This window comes from Ananas comosus, linkage group 18 (assembly GCF_001540865.1).
Source record: "Ananas comosus cultivar F153 linkage group 18, ASM154086v1, whole genome shotgun sequence".
NCBI classification, from domain to species: domain Eukaryota; kingdom Viridiplantae; phylum Streptophyta; class Magnoliopsida; order Poales; family Bromeliaceae; genus Ananas; species Ananas comosus.
Genome location: NC_033638.1, coordinates 7896970 through 7917110, shown reverse-complemented (window position 1 = coordinate 7917110; position 20141 = coordinate 7896970). Strand labels below are relative to the sequence as shown.

The following is a 20141-nucleotide window of genomic DNA, read 5'->3' as shown; positions in this document are numbered from 1 at the left end:
TAAAATATTTAACCCGGATTAGTAAATGAGGTAAATTGATTTATTTATTCTTTTTATATTATTTGTGATTGTAGAAAGGAAAAATATGACAATTGGAGATTTTTGAGAGAATATTCTGTATAATTTTAACAGTTGAAATTTTTAGATAGATACATTTATAATGCCAAAAATATCGACTTATCTTCTGTTAAAAAATAAACAACGCTCGAAGTAACAAACAAACTAGAAAGACAAATATGAATATCACTAATTTACAGAAATGAATATGAAAAATTAAACTTTGTAGAAATATATTTGCTATTCGATATATTTACACGGAGCTGCACGAAACTAACCCTAAAAAGAAAAAAATAATCACACCAATTAGCCTGATCCGTTTTCGGATCTAAATTTTATTTAATGTATAGATTTTTTACATTTGCTCATCCAAGGGTCAAGAATTGATCCTTAGTTTGTTTTTTTTTTTATTTTTTTAATGCTAAAAATTTAAAGAATTTTTTTTTAAAAAAAATCTTAAGACGAAGAGGTGGTGTACTAATAGCATTTCTCTAGTACTGAATAATGTAACCCGTGTTTGCGGTTCGAACCGAAACACGAAAACCCGAAGCCCGCCAAAACCGCGACCCGAACGCGAAACCAGCGGGTGACTCAAAACCGCGACCCGAAGACCCAAAACCGCGGCTCGAATGGATCGCCATTCGCCACTATAAAAAAACAGCATAGCCGCCGGCTGGACGGCGAAGGGACCCGTGTATTTGGTGTCGGCGGCGAACACGTGGCGCGCGTGTGGTGGGGGGAGGTGGAATATGGATGACGTGGCGGCGTCTGAGGGGGGTCGGACGAGGAGGAGGAGGAGGGTGGTGGCGGTGGCGGTGGACGAGGGGGAGGAGAGCATCTGCGCCCTCCGTTGGAGCCTCCGAAACATTTGTGCGGCTGAGCGCGACGTTCTCGTCCTCCTCTACGCTCGGCCTCCGCCTCCCGTGTGCTCCGCGTTGGACGCTTCCGGTACGACCCCCCCTCACTCTCTTACATCCCACCACTTTTTTTTTTTTTTTAAATTTTACAGGAGCTTATTCTTACTATTCAAAATTTTTCATATCTATCTTAAAATTACAAAAGAAAAAAATCTTTCTAAATTTCAATTTTATGAGTAAACTCTAAGAATTTGAGAATATTTGAAGGAGTTTTGAGAAAATTAAGAAGAGCAATTTGGCCAACCAAAAGTATATTAAATATTTTTAAAGTTTTGAAAGATGTAATAGATTTTTTTTTTGATTTTTCTAGATAATAATGTACATAACTTATTATTCCAACTATGGGCCATTTTGATTTAGCTATTTACTTTTTTTAAATTTTGATGTTACCATTTAATCTTTTAATTTATTTGATTTGAATTAGTTAAGATACTTTGACTTTAAATTTTGAATGTATTATTTATATTTACCGATAAGATATTTATATAATTGTCGTAACTATAAATCTATTAAAGTAAAAAATTAGCTTAAATTTTAAAGTCAAAATATCGTTGACCGGCTGAAATCAAATAAATTAAAAAATTAAATAATAAAATTAATATTTTAGAAGATTGGATAGCTAAATTAAAATGTTTTATAGTTTAGTTACCATGGGACTCTTATATTTACTCCAAAAATATTTTTTTCATTATTTGTATATGTCATCTTGTTAGCTATCTCGGACTAAGTTCAAATTAACTTTATTTTCAGTCTCGCTCAGGATTAAAATAGATGATAGATTTGAAAAAAAAAAATTAAAACTTTAGGAGGATAAATTTCATCACTTTTTTTTTTTTTTTTTAGGGGACATATTTAAAAGGATATGTAAGTGAATCTTTTTTTTTTAGAAGAGTTAATAGCTATTTTTAGTAGCAAACTAAAAGAATTTAGTTTTAAGAAGAATGTATTTAAAAAAAAAAGGAATTTAAGAGAAGTAAATTTCGTCACTTAATCTTTCTAGGTGGGACTTTTTGAGAGGCACGTAGGTAATTATTTGTTTTTTTTTTTTTTTGTTGAGAATTTGGCGGCTTTTGATTTAGATTACCTGTCAATTTTATCATATAAAATTATAAATTATTTAGTGTTGAATATGGTTAAATATAAAAATATTTAAATATCTTTCTCTATAAGCTTAAGCTTTTAAAATACAACGATTATTCCACATGATATCAGTGTAGGATATTCTAAGTTCGAGTTATACTAGAATTCTAGCATTATTAATTTTCTCTGATTTAATTCAAGTTCACCTTATGAGCCTACCAAAAAGCCTTGAGTCTGTTTGGTACAAATTCCAATTGAATTATTCTAATCTAGTTGCGACTAAATCAACTGTCTCATAATCCAGAAAATGGGAGAGATCATCATCTATTTGGCACTGAAATAGATTTTACACCTAATTTGCAAGAACCAGAGACAGGTAAAGAGAAAACTTCTTTAATGTGTACATATAATAGTATAGTTATATTAATTTGCTAGCTTAACAAGTCATTTTTTTTACTTTGCTAACTCTTTGCTCATATTATTTGCTCTTCAATTTCATGTTATTTTCAGGATACATATTCTCTGAGGAGGTCACAGCTTCTATTGACAAATACAGCAGAGATCTTGCAGATTCTGTGATGGAAAAAGCTAAGAATATTTGCAAAGCCTATGAAAATGTAAGTGAAGTGAACTCACCTTTTGTTCATGTACCAATGTTTTATGGATAAATAACAAACATTAACATTGACAATTTAGGGGTAATTTGGCCGTGCTTGCGCGAGGAGCACAATCTGTGATAATGCAGAAGCTCTAATATGAAATTTCTGTGATAACACGTAAACTCACATTGGAGTGTCAAAAGCAGACATTATAAGTGCTACCAAAACAGCGAGCGTGCATCATTTTTGCATATCACGCCGCGCACTACAACCGATCGAGTCCAAATGTTTCTCTCGCCTAGTGGAACAACAAAATTCAAGCGATTGACAAGTAAAATAAACTTCGAAAAAAGCATCAACTTTAAGCTCTTGCTTCTTACTTTGACATATCACTCTTTAGAAGTACTTTTAATGGAAAAAATATATATTGTTGAAAGTTTCTCTAAACAGTGTTACTCAAAGCAGTGCTTCAGCATAAACTCCAACTAGACTAAACACGCCCGACTACATATTTTCGTAATAAACTTAAACAATGTTCGGCAATTCGATCAGATAAGAATCGAGGAGAAGGTCGCGGTCGGGGACGCGAGAGATGTGATATGTGATATGGTGGATAAGCTGGGAGCTGATCTTCTAGTCATGGGAAGCCATGGTTATGGCTTCATTAAAAGGTAATAAGAGATTAACATTTATCAGAGTTTATAAACCACTTAAATGTATTTGCTAAGGTGCTTTTTTTTTTTTTTTTTTTTTTTTTTTTGGGTGCAGGGCTCTTCTTGGAAGCGTAAGTGATTATTGCATACGAAATGCAAAATGCCCAGTTCTTATCGTGAAGCGCCCAGTGGAATGATCTTGAACTTAAGTTTTACTGTGTTGTTATTCAATTGAAAGGCTAAAGTTTAGAGATGTAGAACACTTTATGTACAGCTGAATTTTATGACAATGCAGTGAAATTACATTAATCATGTCGCAATTAATTTAGATTTGTTATCGTCTGACAAGTTGCGCTTTTTTGTTTGGATTGAAAGCATTAGCTGTACTGAGATGTATTCAGATCGGTTTACAGCAAAATTTGTGTCAAAGAATAAGTTAAAAAGAGGATAGTTATGCTGTTCGTAGTGTTGTAATTATAATGGCGACAATAATGGTTCTGCAATGTGAATTGATGGTGATACCAATATTGATGATGATAATTCCATAGCCTTTTATTTATGGAAAAACTTCAAAAACCCCCATTGTGGTTTCAATTTTTTTCACTTTAGTACCCTGTGGTTTAAAATGTATCAAGTTAGTACATTGTGGCTTCTCACTTTATCACTTTAGTACCCTGTGGTTTAAAGTGTATCAAGTTAGTACCCTGTGGTTTTGCATTTTATCACTTTAGTACCCTGTGGTTTTGATTTTGTATCAAATTAGTACCCTGTAGTTTTTTAAACTATAGAATACTAAAGTGATAAAGTGTGAAACCACATGGTACTAAAGTGATAAAGTGCAACACCACAGGGTACTAACTTGATACACTTTAAACCACAGGGTACTAAAGTGATAAAGTGAGAAACCACAGGGTACTAACTTGATACACTTTAAACCACAGGATACTAAAATGAAAAAGTGTGAAACCACATAGGGGGTTTTTGAAGTTTTTCCTTTATTTTTTCTATTTTGTGGTAGTAGGATTTACCCATAGATTGATTCATTAATAATAAGTTTGTGGAGACACTAGTGGTGACAATCAAGCACCCAGAATCAAAAATCATATTGAATCATGAAATGGTGCTCATTTTTCTCTCTAAAAAAGGAGGTTTTTTTTTTTTTTCCTTGTGAAAACAGTGACTATGATCTATCATTGACATATTTATGAATGTTAGGTTTGGGTTGGAATAAGGTATGGTATTTACTCTAATTTGATGTTAAAATCTATATTGAATATTTATACCGTTAAACATGATTAACTTATTTAAAACACCTAAAACCAAATTTTTATTTTTTAAACAATGGAATCTCTTCTATTTAAAATCATATGGGCCTTAAAATTGGAGTATTTCTAGCAAGTAGTTTAATGATTTTGATCACTTATTAGCCACGGGTACCTTTAACAGTACTTTAAAATAGAGTGGGACTATTATATTCTTATAAGTATAGAGTCTATCGTATTTATAAGTTGTTTTCGACAATGGAGCTTCTGAATCAACGATCCACTCCGTTAAAAATGATATAGAGTATTTGAGACTTCTAAAAAATAAATTTTGTAATTTTTTGAAATCATAATAAAAGCCATCAAGTGGCTATAAAATGAACGGTCAAAATCAAATAACATTCTAAAAATGGATGATTGGATCCTTCAATTTAAGATAGGAGTTATTGATCTTTATTTAGATAATGAATAAAATTTTTTATCAAAAATTCAATCGATTTCGATTTTTTTATACCGTTAAACTAGTAAGTATTCCATATTGGCCGTTAAAAATTGGTGATTTTCAGATCTTTTGATCGTAAGGTAAATAGTGTTAAAAAATTATAAAATTTGATTTAAAAAAATTTTAAATTTTATAGAAAATATTTAACGGTATAGATAGTCAACTCAAAAGCTTTATCATCAAAAGCGATTTATAAATATGAAGACAATGGTACTCATAAGAGTATAGTAATCGGACTATCTTAAAATATTATTAATAACATGATAATATTATTATTATATTCTAATCAGTAACTACTAAATCTCAAATACTATTAACCACACTATGTCTACATTATGTATAGTACATACTTTGTCTTTTATGGATTATTTTCTTTTCAATTTGGTTATTTGGGAAAAAAAAAAGAGAAGAAAATCTAAACTAAATCAAAATAATAATCATAAAAGAAATGAATTTAATCAAATTGACTTGGGTAGTTTTGATTTAGGTTTCCTATTTGGGACAAAACAACAAGCGCACCTACCATTGACTAATATAGTCCAAAAATAACATGTACCGTTGGATCCCGATCGAACGGACACGATTCGCTTAATGACGAGGCAAAGCCCTTCCTCGCGTTCCTATTGGTCGACGATTCGTACACCGGAGAACACCAGTCACCGCTCCCCATTAACCGGTTTCTCCGGTCAAAGTGCGGCCACCTCATCCTCTAAAATTCGGTAGGTGACCGACACGTCATCATCCACGCTACCCCCCCGGGTTGATCGTCTTCTTCGCGGTTCAAACCTAACCCCGCATCTTCGTTTCCATTCCTAGGGTTTTCTCTCTCTCTCTCTCTCTCTCTCTCTCCTCGTCGCGTCGAGGGGGTTCGATACGAATCCTTGCGACCACATCGGGACCGGCGGGGTCTCGGATCGCTAGATCCGATCTCGCTCGGGGAGTTTTTGCCGATTTTTTGGGCGATTTTCGCGCGTCGGGAGACGAATTCTCGGCCGCGGCGATGTTCCTCGTCGACTGGTTCTACGGCGTGCTCGCCTCGCTAGGGTTGTGGCAAAAGGAGGCGAAGATTCTTTTTCTAGGGTTGGATAATGCGGGGAAGACGACGCTGCTTCACATGCTCAAGGACGAGGTTTCGATTTATGCCCTTTTTTCGCCTGATCTGCCACATTCGACCTAATTATTGTTAATTCGTGGATCTTGTGAGGTTTTTTGGTTTTTCTGTTTTGTTTTATTTTGATGTTTGAAGCCTTTTTTGGGGTTTTCTTGGATGAGTAGAGATTGGTCCAGCACCAGCCGACGCAGTATCCGACGTCGGAGGAGCTGAGCATCGGGAAGATCAAATTCAAGGCCTTCGATCTGGGAGGGCATCAGATCGCTCGCCGTGTGTGGAAGGATTACTACGCCAAGGTTCGATCTTCGTGTTTGATTCCTTGATCTACCTGATAATTTTGGCTAATTGGTTATTGGATTGCTATATTTCTCTTATTTCGCTGCATCTTGATTCAGTGAATCCAGTTACTTCATTCCACAACATATAAATTTGGAACCATTTCTAATTTTAGAATCATAAATACGATTAGGAGATCATTGAAATGAATTCGACTGCATGAAAGGGTAAGTTGGCCATATGTGTCTCTTAAGTTCTCGCAAAAGAAGATTTATGGAGATTGAATTTTATTTCCATAGAAAATGGCAACCTGAAGTTTTGAAGATTTCAAATATCTTTTGTCCATTTCATTTCAAAATTTCTACTGTAAATTTAAAAAATCGCACATTTTTCATAAGGTAACAGCTGGTAGAAGGTAAGAAGGAGAAAAATCTTGGAAGGAAACACTTGTCATAATCAGCTTTTTCTTCTTAACAGTTTTCTTTTTTTGTTCTTTGTCATTCAACAGCTTGCTTATTAGATTAAAAAATTGTTTGTGAAGTTTTTCTCCATTTTTCTCAATTGAGAACATTTATTTGACTAAATGAGGTTGTTGTTTATAGTGAATATAAGACAAACAACACTAGCACATGATGTTTGTATTTCTTTACATACTGTCACATTTATGCAATAGCCTGGCAAGCTGGACCACAAAAATATAATCAATTTTTGATGTTCGTGACAGCTTTCGACCAACATTGTCTTCTGTTTATCTTCGCATATTTGGCTGATATTAGTTTAAGTAGATTTTGTACAAGAACAAGTAGGTAATTTTTAATCCTTGATATGGCGACCTTTATATGTGCCAGATTAGCCTTTAGCTTGCAAGTGGAGAATTTTATTTTTTTTTTGCAAAGTAGCACAAAGAATTCTAGTTTCAATGATGAGAATTGGACTCGAGGCAAACAAAGATTGCTATCATCTGTTGTATTTATTTGCTTTCATGCATTTTGAAGCTAAATTTGTTAAGCCATCTTGTCCCTCATCTTTCTTTTTCTATCAAATAATCTGATATTATATGCTTGGAGATTCATTTCATCTTTGTGTATACTTAACCATTTTGGACATTTCGATCCTTTTAGTTGAGTTTAGTATCTGGTTGTCTTCTCCTTTTTGTCCAATATCCTTTCTAGGTAAGTTGTAAGTTGAACTTTGAATTTCGAAATTGCATACCTTAGATGAAAGTTTTTATTTTTATTATATTTCCCCTTCGATTCTATCAGTATGAGATTATCTTCAAGTTTGGTTTTGGCTTATAGTGATTTCTATAAGTGGAATGTATCACCAGCAACCCTTTGCTGGATCTCCTTGTTCAATCCCCTGATATTGTAGTCACTTTCTAGTTTCAGTGGAGCAGATATTAATGGAAAGGCTATTTGTGATGAAATATTCTAGCTGGTGTTGTTACAGTTTGTTTCTTTTTCTGTTTTGAATTTCTTATTTAAGGGGCTCATTGAAATTATAGCCAGTAGACTTCCTGGGATATTCAGAGTTCTGAAAATGCTCTGCTGCTCTTGTAAATTATGTTTTTTTTGGTCTTAATGCGTGCAGCATTCACTTTCTTGTATTTTGAAGCTTGTTAGTCATTCCATTCCCTTTTATATCCATGTAGCTTTCCGCACTTCTTCCGCCTATGTTTGGAGTTTGGACTGGCTCATTCATTTTTCCTAATCTCCATCCGTAATATCTATCAAACGTCATGTCATTTGTCATTCCTCTATCACTCAATCAACAGAACTCATCTCTAGCAAGCACCTGTGACTACAAAGGTGGTAATAATACAAAAATGAGCTTTTTCCACTCTATCCGTTATTTCTGGCGAATTGTTGGATAAAACTTAGTACAATGGGCATATCTGGTGAACGTAGGTACTGCTGATGGTTTTTTTCACTCATGCTATTTTCGATGCTTTTATGGTATCTTTAATTTCCTACAATTGTATTGTTAATGAGAGGAAGATGTTTGTGCAGTTTTTTAGGTTTCTTTCAAATAAAATGTGTCTAAAAGAATTTCTTCACATTAAACGAGCTGCAATAGTGAATCCTTTTGATGACATGGAAATATATGTGAATACTGATGCTTTTATCTGGCTTGGCAGGTCGACGCAGTGGTTTACCTAGTGGATGCCTTCGACAAGGAGAGGTTCGCGGAGTCGAAGAAGGAGCTTGATGCCCTCCTCTCAGACGAGGCTCTAGCGAACGTTCCCTTCCTCATACTGGGCAACAAGATTGACATCCCTTACGCGGCATCTGAGGAAGAGCTGCGCTACCACCTGGGCCTGAGCAACTTCACCACGGGCAAGGGTAAGGTGAACCTCGCGGACTCCAACGTCCGCCCCCTCGAGGTCTTCATGTGCAGCATCGTCCGCAAGATGGGCTACGGCGAGGGCTTCAAGTGGCTGTCCCAGTACATCAAGTAGAGCGCCGTGTGATACCCCTAGTCAGGTTTTTGACTTGAACTCCTAAAACCTTTCTTTATAGCTTTTCGGGTTTAATATTCAGGCGTTGAAAGGATCTGACGACTCCAACGACATTATATTTAAGTGGGTCATGTTAGACACTGTAAAGTAGAGAATGTTATTGTGATATTGATTGTGGTTGAGTTGTCTTGCATTGAGTTCCTAATTTTTCCAAAAGCAGAAAAGGAAAAAGAACGAAAAAAAGATGGAATTATAGATTATCCACCGCTATTTTGGTAGTGAAAACATGTCTGCCGCAGATTATGTACTGGAGCAAAACGTTTGCTGTTTTTCTATTCCATTCGTAATTTGTACCAACAATTTTTGTGCCGGCTTTGTTTGGTCCTGGTGGGTTTGGTTTATTATGATTTGCTCTGGTCGTTTCGTGTTTGGCTTATAATCGCCTGTTTAAGTGCAATCACGCATACTGGGGGGGGCTAGGGCTAGTTCGTGTTGTTATTGCTCCTGAACCTCCCTTGGTTAAATTAGAGCAGTATGGTTTGGCATCAAAGAGATGGAACAAACGTACAATTTGGATTTTTTTTTTTTTGTTTTTTTAAGCAATGTTATTCATACACTCCAATTGGGATGTATATCTTTTATCTCACCCATCTAATAGGTAGGGGTCGCTCACACAGTCATTAAGACCTACAGGTAGGTTTTTCTCTTTTGTGTTGAGAAATAACTTTTGAGAATACACACTTGTTTTCCATCTAAAGGCTTTTCTGCCGTCCAATGATGCGGCTATGTGAAATGGACTAGGCTCTACTGAGCTATGTAAAATGGTAAAAAAGGGTATCTGCAGTGGGCTTTATTATATAGTAAAGGCAAAAATATACGCAACTGATCTAAAACTATAAACTATTTTGAATCCATTATTCAATTTTTTAAAATTCTGATTTTACTAAACTTTCAAATTTATTTATTTTCAGTCAATCAACGATATTTTGACTTTAAAATTTAAGCTAATTACTTATTTTAATAAATTTATAATTGTAAGAATTATGTGAAATAAAGATAAATGATGAATTTGAATTTTGACGTCAAAGTGTCATTAATGGATTCAAATCAAACAAATTAAAAGGTTGTATAATAAAATTTTATATTTTAACCTTTTTAAAATAGCCGGGGGCTAGTAATAAGAGGTTATCACAGTATGCAGTAAAATTGATAGGAAGCGTAGTACATATGTTTACATGCCTCGTGTCTGATTACTCAACACAGTACAGTAACATCAGATAATAATTTATTTCATCCTATAGCGGTAAGTTCTTACATATCTTTCAAATTAAACACACAAGGATTGAGACTTCGGCTTCCCTACAGAGATTTCGTGCAAAAAAAGCAGTTTTTACATGCAACAATCTTGATGTAGTGCCCCACATTGGTGCGGCGGCAAGGTCAAGGAATCGAACGCAATCTTACTCACCAGCAAGTTGCCGAACATTCAGATCTTCATGTTCAACAAATGATTAAACAAAATACAATAAACCGATTTGCACTTGAAAGATGCCCTCTCATGCCAATGATAAAAACCGTCCGTTGATCTTGCAATTGACATACTACGCATGCGACAATATGCACAAAAGATTACAACAAAAGGAGGTGAAAATCATGATTGACTTGCTTTGCTGATAATACCAGAAGAATATTCGGCAATGACTGGATCTGGTGATTGTCTAAGCTGAGTGAGGAGAGGGAATAGCTCGGATGAGCACAGGAAACGTCTGCAAATAGCATGGTCGCACATCTTACGCAAAGCAAAGAGTACAATTTTAAGAGGTGAATCGCTGACAGCATCCCTTCTGCTTGGGCTCAAAGCGACGGTCGAATAGTTGCTAACCAACTTCAACAGAGCCTGCAGGATATATACACAGAGAAGCTTAGATGAGCGATACTATGATTGGCATTGAAAATGATTTTAGCTATTGACACTTTGATAGGCACATTTGCGGCCCAATTAATACCATTAAATCTTCCTGTAATATGCAAAAAAATAAAATAAACAAATAAATACAAGATAACAAGTGAAAAGATTGATAACTGACAGACCTGTAGAGCGCCTTGAGAGACAATGTCTCCACAGAGTGTGTTGGCATTTCTTACGAGGTTACTAAGGGCACCTGCGGCATTGGCTTTGGTTTTATCTTCCTCTGCTGCAAATAGAAGCTTTGCGAGCTGAGGTATGGATCGCCTCAGCTCTTCATACAGCATGTCGTTGTGGTACGCAGCATTTCCAATCTGCACAGAGATGTCCCAAATATAGCACAACATAAAGTAAAATGGCATTAATTGTGGATGATTGTGTTTTCGGCTTATTTACCGATTTAGGGTCCTTATGGAGCTTAGCCATACTGCAATATTTACTTTTCTGTTAACTTCAAAAGTAGAAATGAATGTTTTACCTTTTCAATCTATTGAATACCTGCCTGATGATAAAGAAATTAAACAACAAATTAAGCTTTTCAGTCCCAACTAATTTGGGATTAGATTAAGCTATATATTTGGCAAGTGAGGACAAATTAATCTACAAAAAACTACTTTTGGGAGGATTCAATAGCAACATAGCCACAGGCTAGAATCTTACAGCAAAACATGCAAACTTTCGAGTGCGTTTGTCTGGATCAGCACATCTATCAATTAGCAGATCAATAATCTTATGAGTGGCCTGGAAATATATAGGAAGAAAAAAAAAATTTATGAGAATCTGTACCAAAATATTAAAATAGTGAAACAATGTATTCATTTGTTTCTTACAAGCGAGCTATAAAAGTAGGAGCTGTGTCTGCACATATTCCCAATAACACTGCAAGCCTTTGCCCGAATATCGGAATCGTCGCTCAATAGGAAGTCTTTCAGAAACCCTACGAAACCAGCCTTGTCAATAGCCTCGTAGAAGTCCTGCTAAAAAACACATTACGCCCTCGTTAGTTTTCAATTTGAGAATGTCAAAGATGTAATAGTAAAAGTCCAATTGGCTTTAGCTATTGGATGAAAAAAATACATAAAATGTTGAAATTTGCACCTTTGACATTCGAGCAAGATCAGAAACTATCATCAGAAAATCGAGCAAAGCCTCCCTTGGGAGAGAACCATCAAGCAACATTCTCACCCTACCCGGATTTAGAAGGCCCTCTTTAACAAGTTGTAAAGCGAGGGGGCGGTAGCCCACCATTTTTGCCATAAAAGCCATGGGTCTTGCAAGATCTTCCATATTAATATAGTCTATGCACCTTAGAATGCATCCTGGAACACCGACCTGGCAGAAAAAGACAAATTAGAAAAATGTGTATTTATTAGAAGTATGACAGAGCAATAAAATTTAAATGAAAGCATCCAGATATTACCTCCAGAAGAACTTGAACAAACTGGGGCATGCTGGCATCAATTGCTCTGAGCATTTCCCTATTCTCAACACCAATTCTTCCACCCGGTGAACCTATATTTAAAAGGAAGCCACTATTGATAGATGCAGAGGTTGATGGTACACTGGGAGAGCTCTGTACTGCTACAAAAGGAAATGCCAAAAGATCAACAACTGAATTTATCAAATCCCTAACTCCAATTCTCCCACCACCAAGTCCTGTCCAGATTCTCAAAGCCTTCAGGTGTAAATCAGATAAGGAGTCAACTATGAGCTTTACGTGTTCCCTCCTAAACAAGATCTCGCGAAAAACACCTCCAGGAAGGCACTGACATAAAGAAGAAAGCGTCCACACTACTCCCAGTGGTGACAGCCCACTTCGATCCTTCGAGCTGTCTGTACCCTTCGAGGATTCTTTAGAAAGAATATCAACCAAAAGCCGTACAAGAAGCTGAGGAATACCATTTGAACATGCTTGCTCAATAGCCAGAGGCCCCCCCCATAGCAATCTAGTTTCTAGCAACCCAATACTCCCATCTCTAATCCCAAACCAATTCAAGAGACCTCCATTATAATTGCTTAGTGCTTCGCTATCATCAGATAACCAAAGCTTTAGGAGGGAGCGTAGAGTTGCCATGGGAGGAAACATAGCGAGCGCATTTTCGCAGATGAAAGACTTCAAATGTCCTCCATTTTCTAGTGATAATATTGATGACAATGCCAGCATTGCCGATGCACAGTGTGGTTGGAGGCAACTTGTTACAGTATCATCAGATGTAGACAGCTGTACGAGAACAGAAAGCCGTGATCGCTGTTTCTTTTCAAAAGTGGTGAGAATAACTGATGCTGAACATTTTCCATCAGATTTCAGACGGTTTGCAATTGTCGCCAATGCAAGGCAACAATGAACTACCAATGAGTGAGGGTTGGACAATTTACATTTTTGGATGCCCGATTCCTTGGATTCTTTGTTTAGATATGAAGCACATAACGACAATATGGAAAAAATATCAGATACAACTGTTCCATCTCCGCCACGATCGATTTCATGGTCAGTAGAAGAAGGATTTTGTATGCCACACAGGACAGCACAGATAGGTGTGCTCATCAGACAGATCCTCGACATAAGCTGAAAACCCCAGCCAATTCTAGTGTAAGCAGTATATATTTTTAAGACATTGACAACATACCAAGAACTCTACAAAGTTAATTAGCAAAATAGCATCCAAGCAAAAGGAAATCTTTATGTAGTTATCATTTTATGAAAGCATAGAACAAGTTTTGGGAAAAGAGATACCTGAAGAGCAGCACGAAGAGCTGATTCTAGACCATTGTGGAAGCAGTAGTAAATTGCGACCTGGACAGACTTGGATGCAAGAAATGACTTGACAACCATCTCAATTAGTTTCGCACATCCTGCATCAGGTAATAAATCTTGGTCTTCAGCTCTAGCATCAGGCTGACATAGAGAATGCCGCTGTGAACGAGCTAATGGAAATACAATGTATTGTCCTTTAAGCGATATAATCTCTACCGCATGAATTAGATACCAAATAACCTTGCATGATTCACAAGCCGCTGGTACCATATTGGAAGAGCCTGACAAAAGGCTCGAGCCTGAAGCTTCTAGGCACATGCATAGAAGTTCCAATATGTGAGATCCTTTTAAATGATCAACAATCTGGAGAAAGCTTTCTTCCACTGGTTTTGAGCCCTTAGATGAGACAGCTTCTTTCAGCGCCATAACAACTCGAGATAACATGACGGCAAGGCATGCAGTAGATTCATATGCAATCCTTCCAGATTCATCTAATGCTGAGACCAGAACCTGCAGTTTATGATGTCATAATAAAGTGGAAAGCCAAGGATTATGGATGAAACCCCATTTGGATAATAGGCATAACCTGTGAATATAGCTCATTGAGTGCAACCCAATGTTTGGCATATGAACTTCCACCTCCACTTGCACTGTTATCAAGCAGTTTCTTTAAAATAGCAAGACTCTACACAAATTGCAGTTATCATTACAAATTACAAGTCTGTGTTATTGCGTAGCCTAGAAAAGAGGTAGACAGTTCAATAAGTTAGAAAATCAATAATATATTATTAATTGATGAAAAACCTTCACTGCCAAGCCGTGAGCATCAGATAGCTTCATCTTGATGATGGTATCAGTAAACTCAAGGAGCAAGCTTATGATGTCATCCAATGCTACACAAGATTGGTGCGACCCAGCGGCAATAAAATTTGTAAGGATGCGGAGTGACTGGTTAACATGATCAATGTTCAACTCCCTGTGAAAATTGAAAGGCGTGTCGAACTTCATACAAGGACAATGAAGAGCAAGGGCAAAAGGATAGTACACATACCAACATTGCTGGTGATTTAATGAAACCTTTTTGCTAACTAAAATTAGAATTAGGTGCCTCATTGATGTTGGAATCATAAAAACTTCAATCAGAATGGAAGGCCAGGTGCATATAACAGAAAGAAAGGGCGACCAAGAAGTTACAGATTTGTATTTTCTTATACAACAAAGCCAACAATGAGAAATAGGAAATTCTGGTAATTTTGGTCACAAACAAATTGTGACTGATTCACACTCATTTTCTTGGCTGCTTCAAAACTATCTTATTCAGTTATTTTTCCATAGATTCATTCTTCAGTTTCAATCTCAATTGCATGTCTACATAATGTTAAACACATAAAAACTAACATTTAGCAATACAAATTTCTCTAAAGAGTAAAATGACGGATTGTCATCAGTTTGCCTATTGAGATCCCTTTTTGCTGAAAACCTAAAAAGGATTGCAAGTTCTCCCTGTCTGCTGTACTTACTGCAAAGCACAATCAAAACCAATTACAGGAACACTGTAAGGAGTGGCTTTTTTTCAAATTAACCTGTAAACTTTGTGAACTTTGATAGAGTAGTCCAGTATGCCCACTATAACAAATTACTAGTTGATGTTTAGGATTTTATGGTATTGCAAATACATGATAAGACATAGACATTACCTCAAAGAGCTAGGAGATTTACTGATCCAAGACTTCATGGGATATAAGATAGCTGATAATGCTTCATTATCTTGGCCAATATTATTTGCACCTCTGACTGTCCGTGAAGCTCTTTCCAGCTTCTCCAAAATTTGGAAATCTGAAACCAAGCAGAAATTGGTCGACTAAAGATCATGATTCATGAGCTATTATGCCTTTGAATTTCAATGAAAGTTCAAAATGAAAGTTCAGCTTCAACACCTGACAGCATATTATGCCTTTGAATTTCAATGATAAAAGTTAAAACGACTACCCAAAGTAAACATGAGTTGAAATGCATGCTGGCATTTAAAATCATTCAAAAACCCATTAAAAGATGTAAACCTAGTAAAAGATTACTCAAATTTTAGAGCAATCATAATAGACTTAATTATTGAAGCATAAAGCCAAACTGATGTTGTCAAACCCAATCGACTTTTAATCAATCAATGTCAGGCTGCACCAGTTCTCCGCGACTATCATCGAGCAATCAAAATTATAAATGAAAATAACAACCCTGAAAACTGTAAAATTGTTTATGACACCTTCAATAAACAACTAAACTACCCACTCCAGAAGGATGTTGGTCTTATCATTCTCACAGTACCTGTAGGAAGATTACCATCAGAAACAGGAAGTTCTGTAGAAATCTGGTGTTGAATGTCAGAAGCTGGCAAAGTCTCACAAACTTTTTCATCAGTGGGAAGTTTTTGAGTGCCACTCTCATTATTAGGAGGAATAGTTTTACCTGTCATAAAGTAGGTTACTACCTTCAATGATTAAACGACTATAAAACAAAAAAAGTACTATAGTAATGTAATTTATTTCCAGACATTCAGGATTGGTAGCCAAAGATTGAGTTGTTGAAGCCGGTATCTGATTCTCCTCCGCTTTCCTCCCAACTTCGCTTCCTTTAACAGCATCAGCTGCAATTAGGGAATCCTGGAACGTCATCGGCAAAAAGGAAAGGTTCAATCACACTTATGCTTTCACATCCTAACACGAAGAGTTAGATACTAACCCCATCTTCTGATTCTACTGCATTATCTTTGACAAAGGGGTGTTCCAACAGTGCTGGCCAAGTTAGTCTATTTTGTGGGACCTGCTTTCAAAGATCAATAAAATAGTCAATCAAACAGGTGCATTTAACAGGGCAGACACCTTTATCAACTCCTAAAGGGAAGGTTTGACAAAAGACAGAAAGAACCTTGTTGAGTAAGCCCTTTAAGAAGCTTTTAAAATTTGGACTCATCGTGTCTGGATATTTCACTGGATCCTGTAATATGGCACAAATAATATACATCAGATCTCATGACTTAAGCTAACCTTGCAAGAACTAAATATCTAGAGACGTAGAAAACTCACTTTGACTATGTGTCGAATCAGTGCATACACCGAATTAGTATAAAATGGGGGCTGACCTACAAATAGTTCATATCTGGAAGATGCAACCAACTAGTTAGCTGTATAGCAGGAATAGGGAAGTGAACGGTGAAGGCAATGCAGCATCAAACTAGAAGTAGTACATACAAAATAACCCCAAGAGACCACAAATCTGCTGTGTGATTGTAGGGTTGTTCCCGCACCAATTCTGGAGCCATGTACAGAGGTGTACCTACGAAAGGTGAAAAGCAAACTTAAGCAAGAAATTATTATTTAAAAAAAGCACTTTTATCTGATATTGAGAATTTTATTAACTAGCAAGCAATATGATTAGCATATAGAACAACTAGTACCTCTCTTATGAGATGAATATATGTATTTAATAAATTAAAACCCTGAACCAGGTCATACCTTTAATAGAACGCAGGACTACAGTGTTAGCAGACATTGCACGTGCAAATCCAAAGTCACAAAGCTGCAGAAAACAAAAAAAGAAAAGAAAATTAGGAATGACGAAAAAAAAGGAAACTGAATAAATCATAAAGCACTGTTATATGGCAACAGGAGGAGATAAACCTTTGAAGGACTAAATCAGACGGAACTAGAAGTTCATTTATACTCTTAGTTATATATATGATATGGCGGTATCAGTGACTCATTTTTCTATTGCAATTTGCATTACTAGTCGTTTCAAAGCATTATGCTAGTTAAAGTCCTAAACAAGCAGTAATATTGGTCATGCATGAGAAACATATAATGCAGGGACTAAATCTACCATACAAGAAGATAAAAATCAGCACAAAACATAACTAAGACAGTTTCTAAAAGGGCATAAAAACCAATATGTATGTCTAATAGCAAATTAGCCCTTTTAAGATGCAACTATTGCTTTCTTTGATATAGATGAAACTTACCTTAACAACAGATCCTGCCCCAATGAGGATATTTTGCGGCTTCATGTCTCGATGAATAATGCGATTTGAGTGCAAGTAATACAGTGCTTTTACCTAAAGGAAATATATAGTTTACATAAAGAAATTAATTAAAAAAACGTCGAAGCACAATGAATCATCATCAGATATAAGTTTGTTTAGGTATAAGAGGAAAGAATTTGTTTATTACCAGCTGTTTAGCAATTGCTTGAACTTGCTCTTCTGGAAGGCACTTATCATCCTCAAGAATCTCAAATAGTTCTCCCTGAAAAAACAATAGACAAAGAAATAGCGCAAATGCCTCAATTTTAATGATACCAAACAATATACACATCGGACTTGAGAACCAAATGCCCGTACCTGAGCAAATTCCGTAACAACACAAAATTCCTGCGGTGTTTCAAACGAATCGAGCATCTCAATTATATTCTCATGTTTCAACTTCCTGAGGATCTATTAAATTCAGCACATGTAAACAGTTAAACTATGATCAAAAAGCCACATAAAATGAATGAACTACCAAGCTTTGAAAGTAGGATATCACGAGCTGCGACACCTACGCTTCAAACTTATTATCCTCGATCTTTGCCAATACCTCGATTTCCTGTCTTAAGTTGTGCAAATCCTTCTCGCTTTTTCCGTGCTTAAGAATAAACTTCATAGCAACAAACTGAAAAAGAAAAAAAAAATAATAAAAATCAGAAAATTCATCTACCAAGGATCAAATAATCATCTTGGCACCAAATTTGAACCTGTCTCGTATACTTTCGCCTCCCTTTGTACACCTTCCCGAAAGATCCCTCCCCGACCAACTCTATAACATGGTAATCCTCCACCCCCATTCCCCAATCTAGTGTGCTAAGAACAAGCCTTCAAATTGAGGAAAAGTTTAATCTTTAACACCAAACAAGCAACAATTTCAGCAAAAAATGAAACATAAATCAAAGTTCCACAGATTCGACATACCGGATGAATCCTTACGAATCGGATTAGAATTTTTCGTAATTTGGGAGAAATTTGGGGCAAAAAGGGCCGAAAATCGCAATAATCGTTGAGAAATGGATCGAGATTGGAGAGTAGAGGTTGGATCGGAACCCCGGGGGATCGACGAGGAACAGGATCGTGGATTTGTAGGAGCGAAGAGCCGATCTTAGCGCAGTGTGAGCTCGCTCGCTCGCTCGCTCTCCTCTCACTCTTTTTGTCGACCAATCTCTCGAGGGTTTCAATATTTTTTCCCGCCCGTGTTTTGCAGAAACGAATCGGTTTCAGATCACGTGCGGCGTATATCCAAACCCGTATCCGCTAGAAGATTTTTTTTTTTTTTAAGAGTCCCTTAGATTAAGGGCAAATTGCACTTTTGGTCCTCAAATTATAGTTCACGCCATACTTTGGCTCTCCAATTTTTAATTTGTACTAATTTTTAGCTAGAATATTTGAAATTATTTCAATCAAGTTCGGACAACTTAATTTAATTGACTAAACGCATAATTTAGTGTAGAAGTAATATAATTGTATTATACTTGATGATGTCGTAATGATTAAAATATAACATTAATTTAATACGTCAATAGTTGGTCAATTAAATTAAATTATAGGACTTGATTACAAAAATATATAAAGCCTTATTTTAATTTTAAAATTTTATAAATTAAAATTTGAGAACTAAATTATCACGCAGCTTATAATTTGAGGACTAAAAGTGTAATTTTTTCTAATGCCTATGACAGTGTAAGTAGGAAAAGTCTGAGGCCGAGTCAGAACAATTCCGGATTTTTCTTATTAGGATTTGAGAAATAAAAATTTTGGTTTTTTTTTTTTTGGTTACCTTACAAATATTTTAGATCCAAAAATTACCAACTATTCATTGTTCCCTTGCTACACTCTTTGCATATAAAAATTTAAATTTAAATTCAAATACAATATAAAGGGTAATATTATTATTTTTTATTTATAACTACTCACTATTCTTCTTATTTCATCTTATCTATTTAAACATTATTTTTCTTATTCTCGAAAATAACTCAATTTTCATCCAAATATAAAATTAATTTAGTTCTTACTTACACCCAAACTTATATCTATCTCTGAAATAAATAATTATTACTTACATTCGAACCAAACAAATTTCTAAAATACAATTCTTACTTATACGCGAACCAAACGAAGCTATATGTGATAAACAGTGAATTATGTTGCTTCTCTGTGTGAAAGCTTTTTACGCTACTTCCATTGTGAGTTCTCCGTCCAAAATCATACATAAGCGTAGGATACTTTTATAAGCACTACTACTGCTACACTCCAAAATGAGTATATATTTTATCCTTTTTATCCATGTGTCTATATTGGATCATTATTTTACTAGAATTTTCAGCACTAAAAATTTTTTAACTTAAGATAGGATGCAAGATCTACGCCTTTGTTGGAGTATATTTTGGGCGTAGGGAAAGTGATTTGGACACTAAACTCAAGAGTTCT

The 20141-nt window shown here is 35.7% G+C and overlaps 3 protein-coding genes across 5 annotated transcripts; 2 read left to right on the top strand and 1 right to left on the bottom strand.

Moving 5' to 3' along the window:
* Positions 634-3780, top strand: LOC109723667 (universal stress protein PHOS32-like). Of its 2 annotated transcripts, XM_020252098.1 has the most exons (5): positions 634-1005; positions 2359-2430; positions 2565-2671; positions 3206-3324; positions 3422-3780. In XM_020252098.1, exons 1-5 carry the CDS (start codon positions 807-809, stop codon positions 3501-3503), a joined length of 579 nt encoding a protein of 192 aa, XP_020107687.1. In that variant the 5' UTR covers positions 634-806; the 3' UTR covers positions 3504-3780. The 2 variants fall into 2 exon arrangements, with proteins under 2 accessions (XP_020107687.1, XP_020107688.1); XM_020252099.1 differs by lacking the exon at positions 2359-2430 and having other exon boundaries at positions 635-1005.
* LOC109723666 (GTP-binding protein SAR1A) lies at positions 5844-9316 on the top strand. The gene is made up of 3 exons (XM_020252097.1): positions 5844-6199; positions 6346-6477; positions 8595-9316. The coding sequence occupies exons 1-3, from the start codon at positions 6071-6073 to the stop codon at positions 8913-8915; spliced, it is 582 nt and encodes a 193-aa protein (XP_020107686.1). The 5' UTR covers positions 5844-6070; the 3' UTR covers positions 8916-9316.
* Positions 10184-18892, bottom strand: LOC109723751 (serine/threonine-protein kinase TIO). 2 transcript variants are annotated; one of them, XM_020252225.1, is made up of 23 exons: positions 18633-18892; positions 18419-18536; positions 18262-18336; positions 18027-18119; positions 17857-17931; positions 17649-17741; positions 17146-17209; positions 16882-16966; positions 16717-16789; positions 16559-16627; positions 16373-16453; positions 16185-16293; positions 15959-16099; positions 15334-15472; positions 14441-14612; positions 14223-14321; positions 13616-14146; positions 12302-13447; positions 11980-12213; positions 11712-11858; positions 11542-11622; positions 11007-11195; positions 10184-10812 (listed from the first exon to the last, which is right to left on the bottom strand). In XM_020252225.1, the coding sequence occupies exons 2-23, from the start codon at positions 18506-18508 to the stop codon at positions 10567-10569; spliced, it is 4032 nt and encodes a 1343-aa protein (XP_020107814.1). In that variant the 5' UTR covers positions 18509-18536; positions 18633-18892; the 3' UTR covers positions 10184-10566. The 2 variants fall into 2 exon arrangements, with proteins under 2 accessions (XP_020107814.1, XP_020107815.1); XM_020252226.1 differs by having other exon boundaries at positions 11712-11855.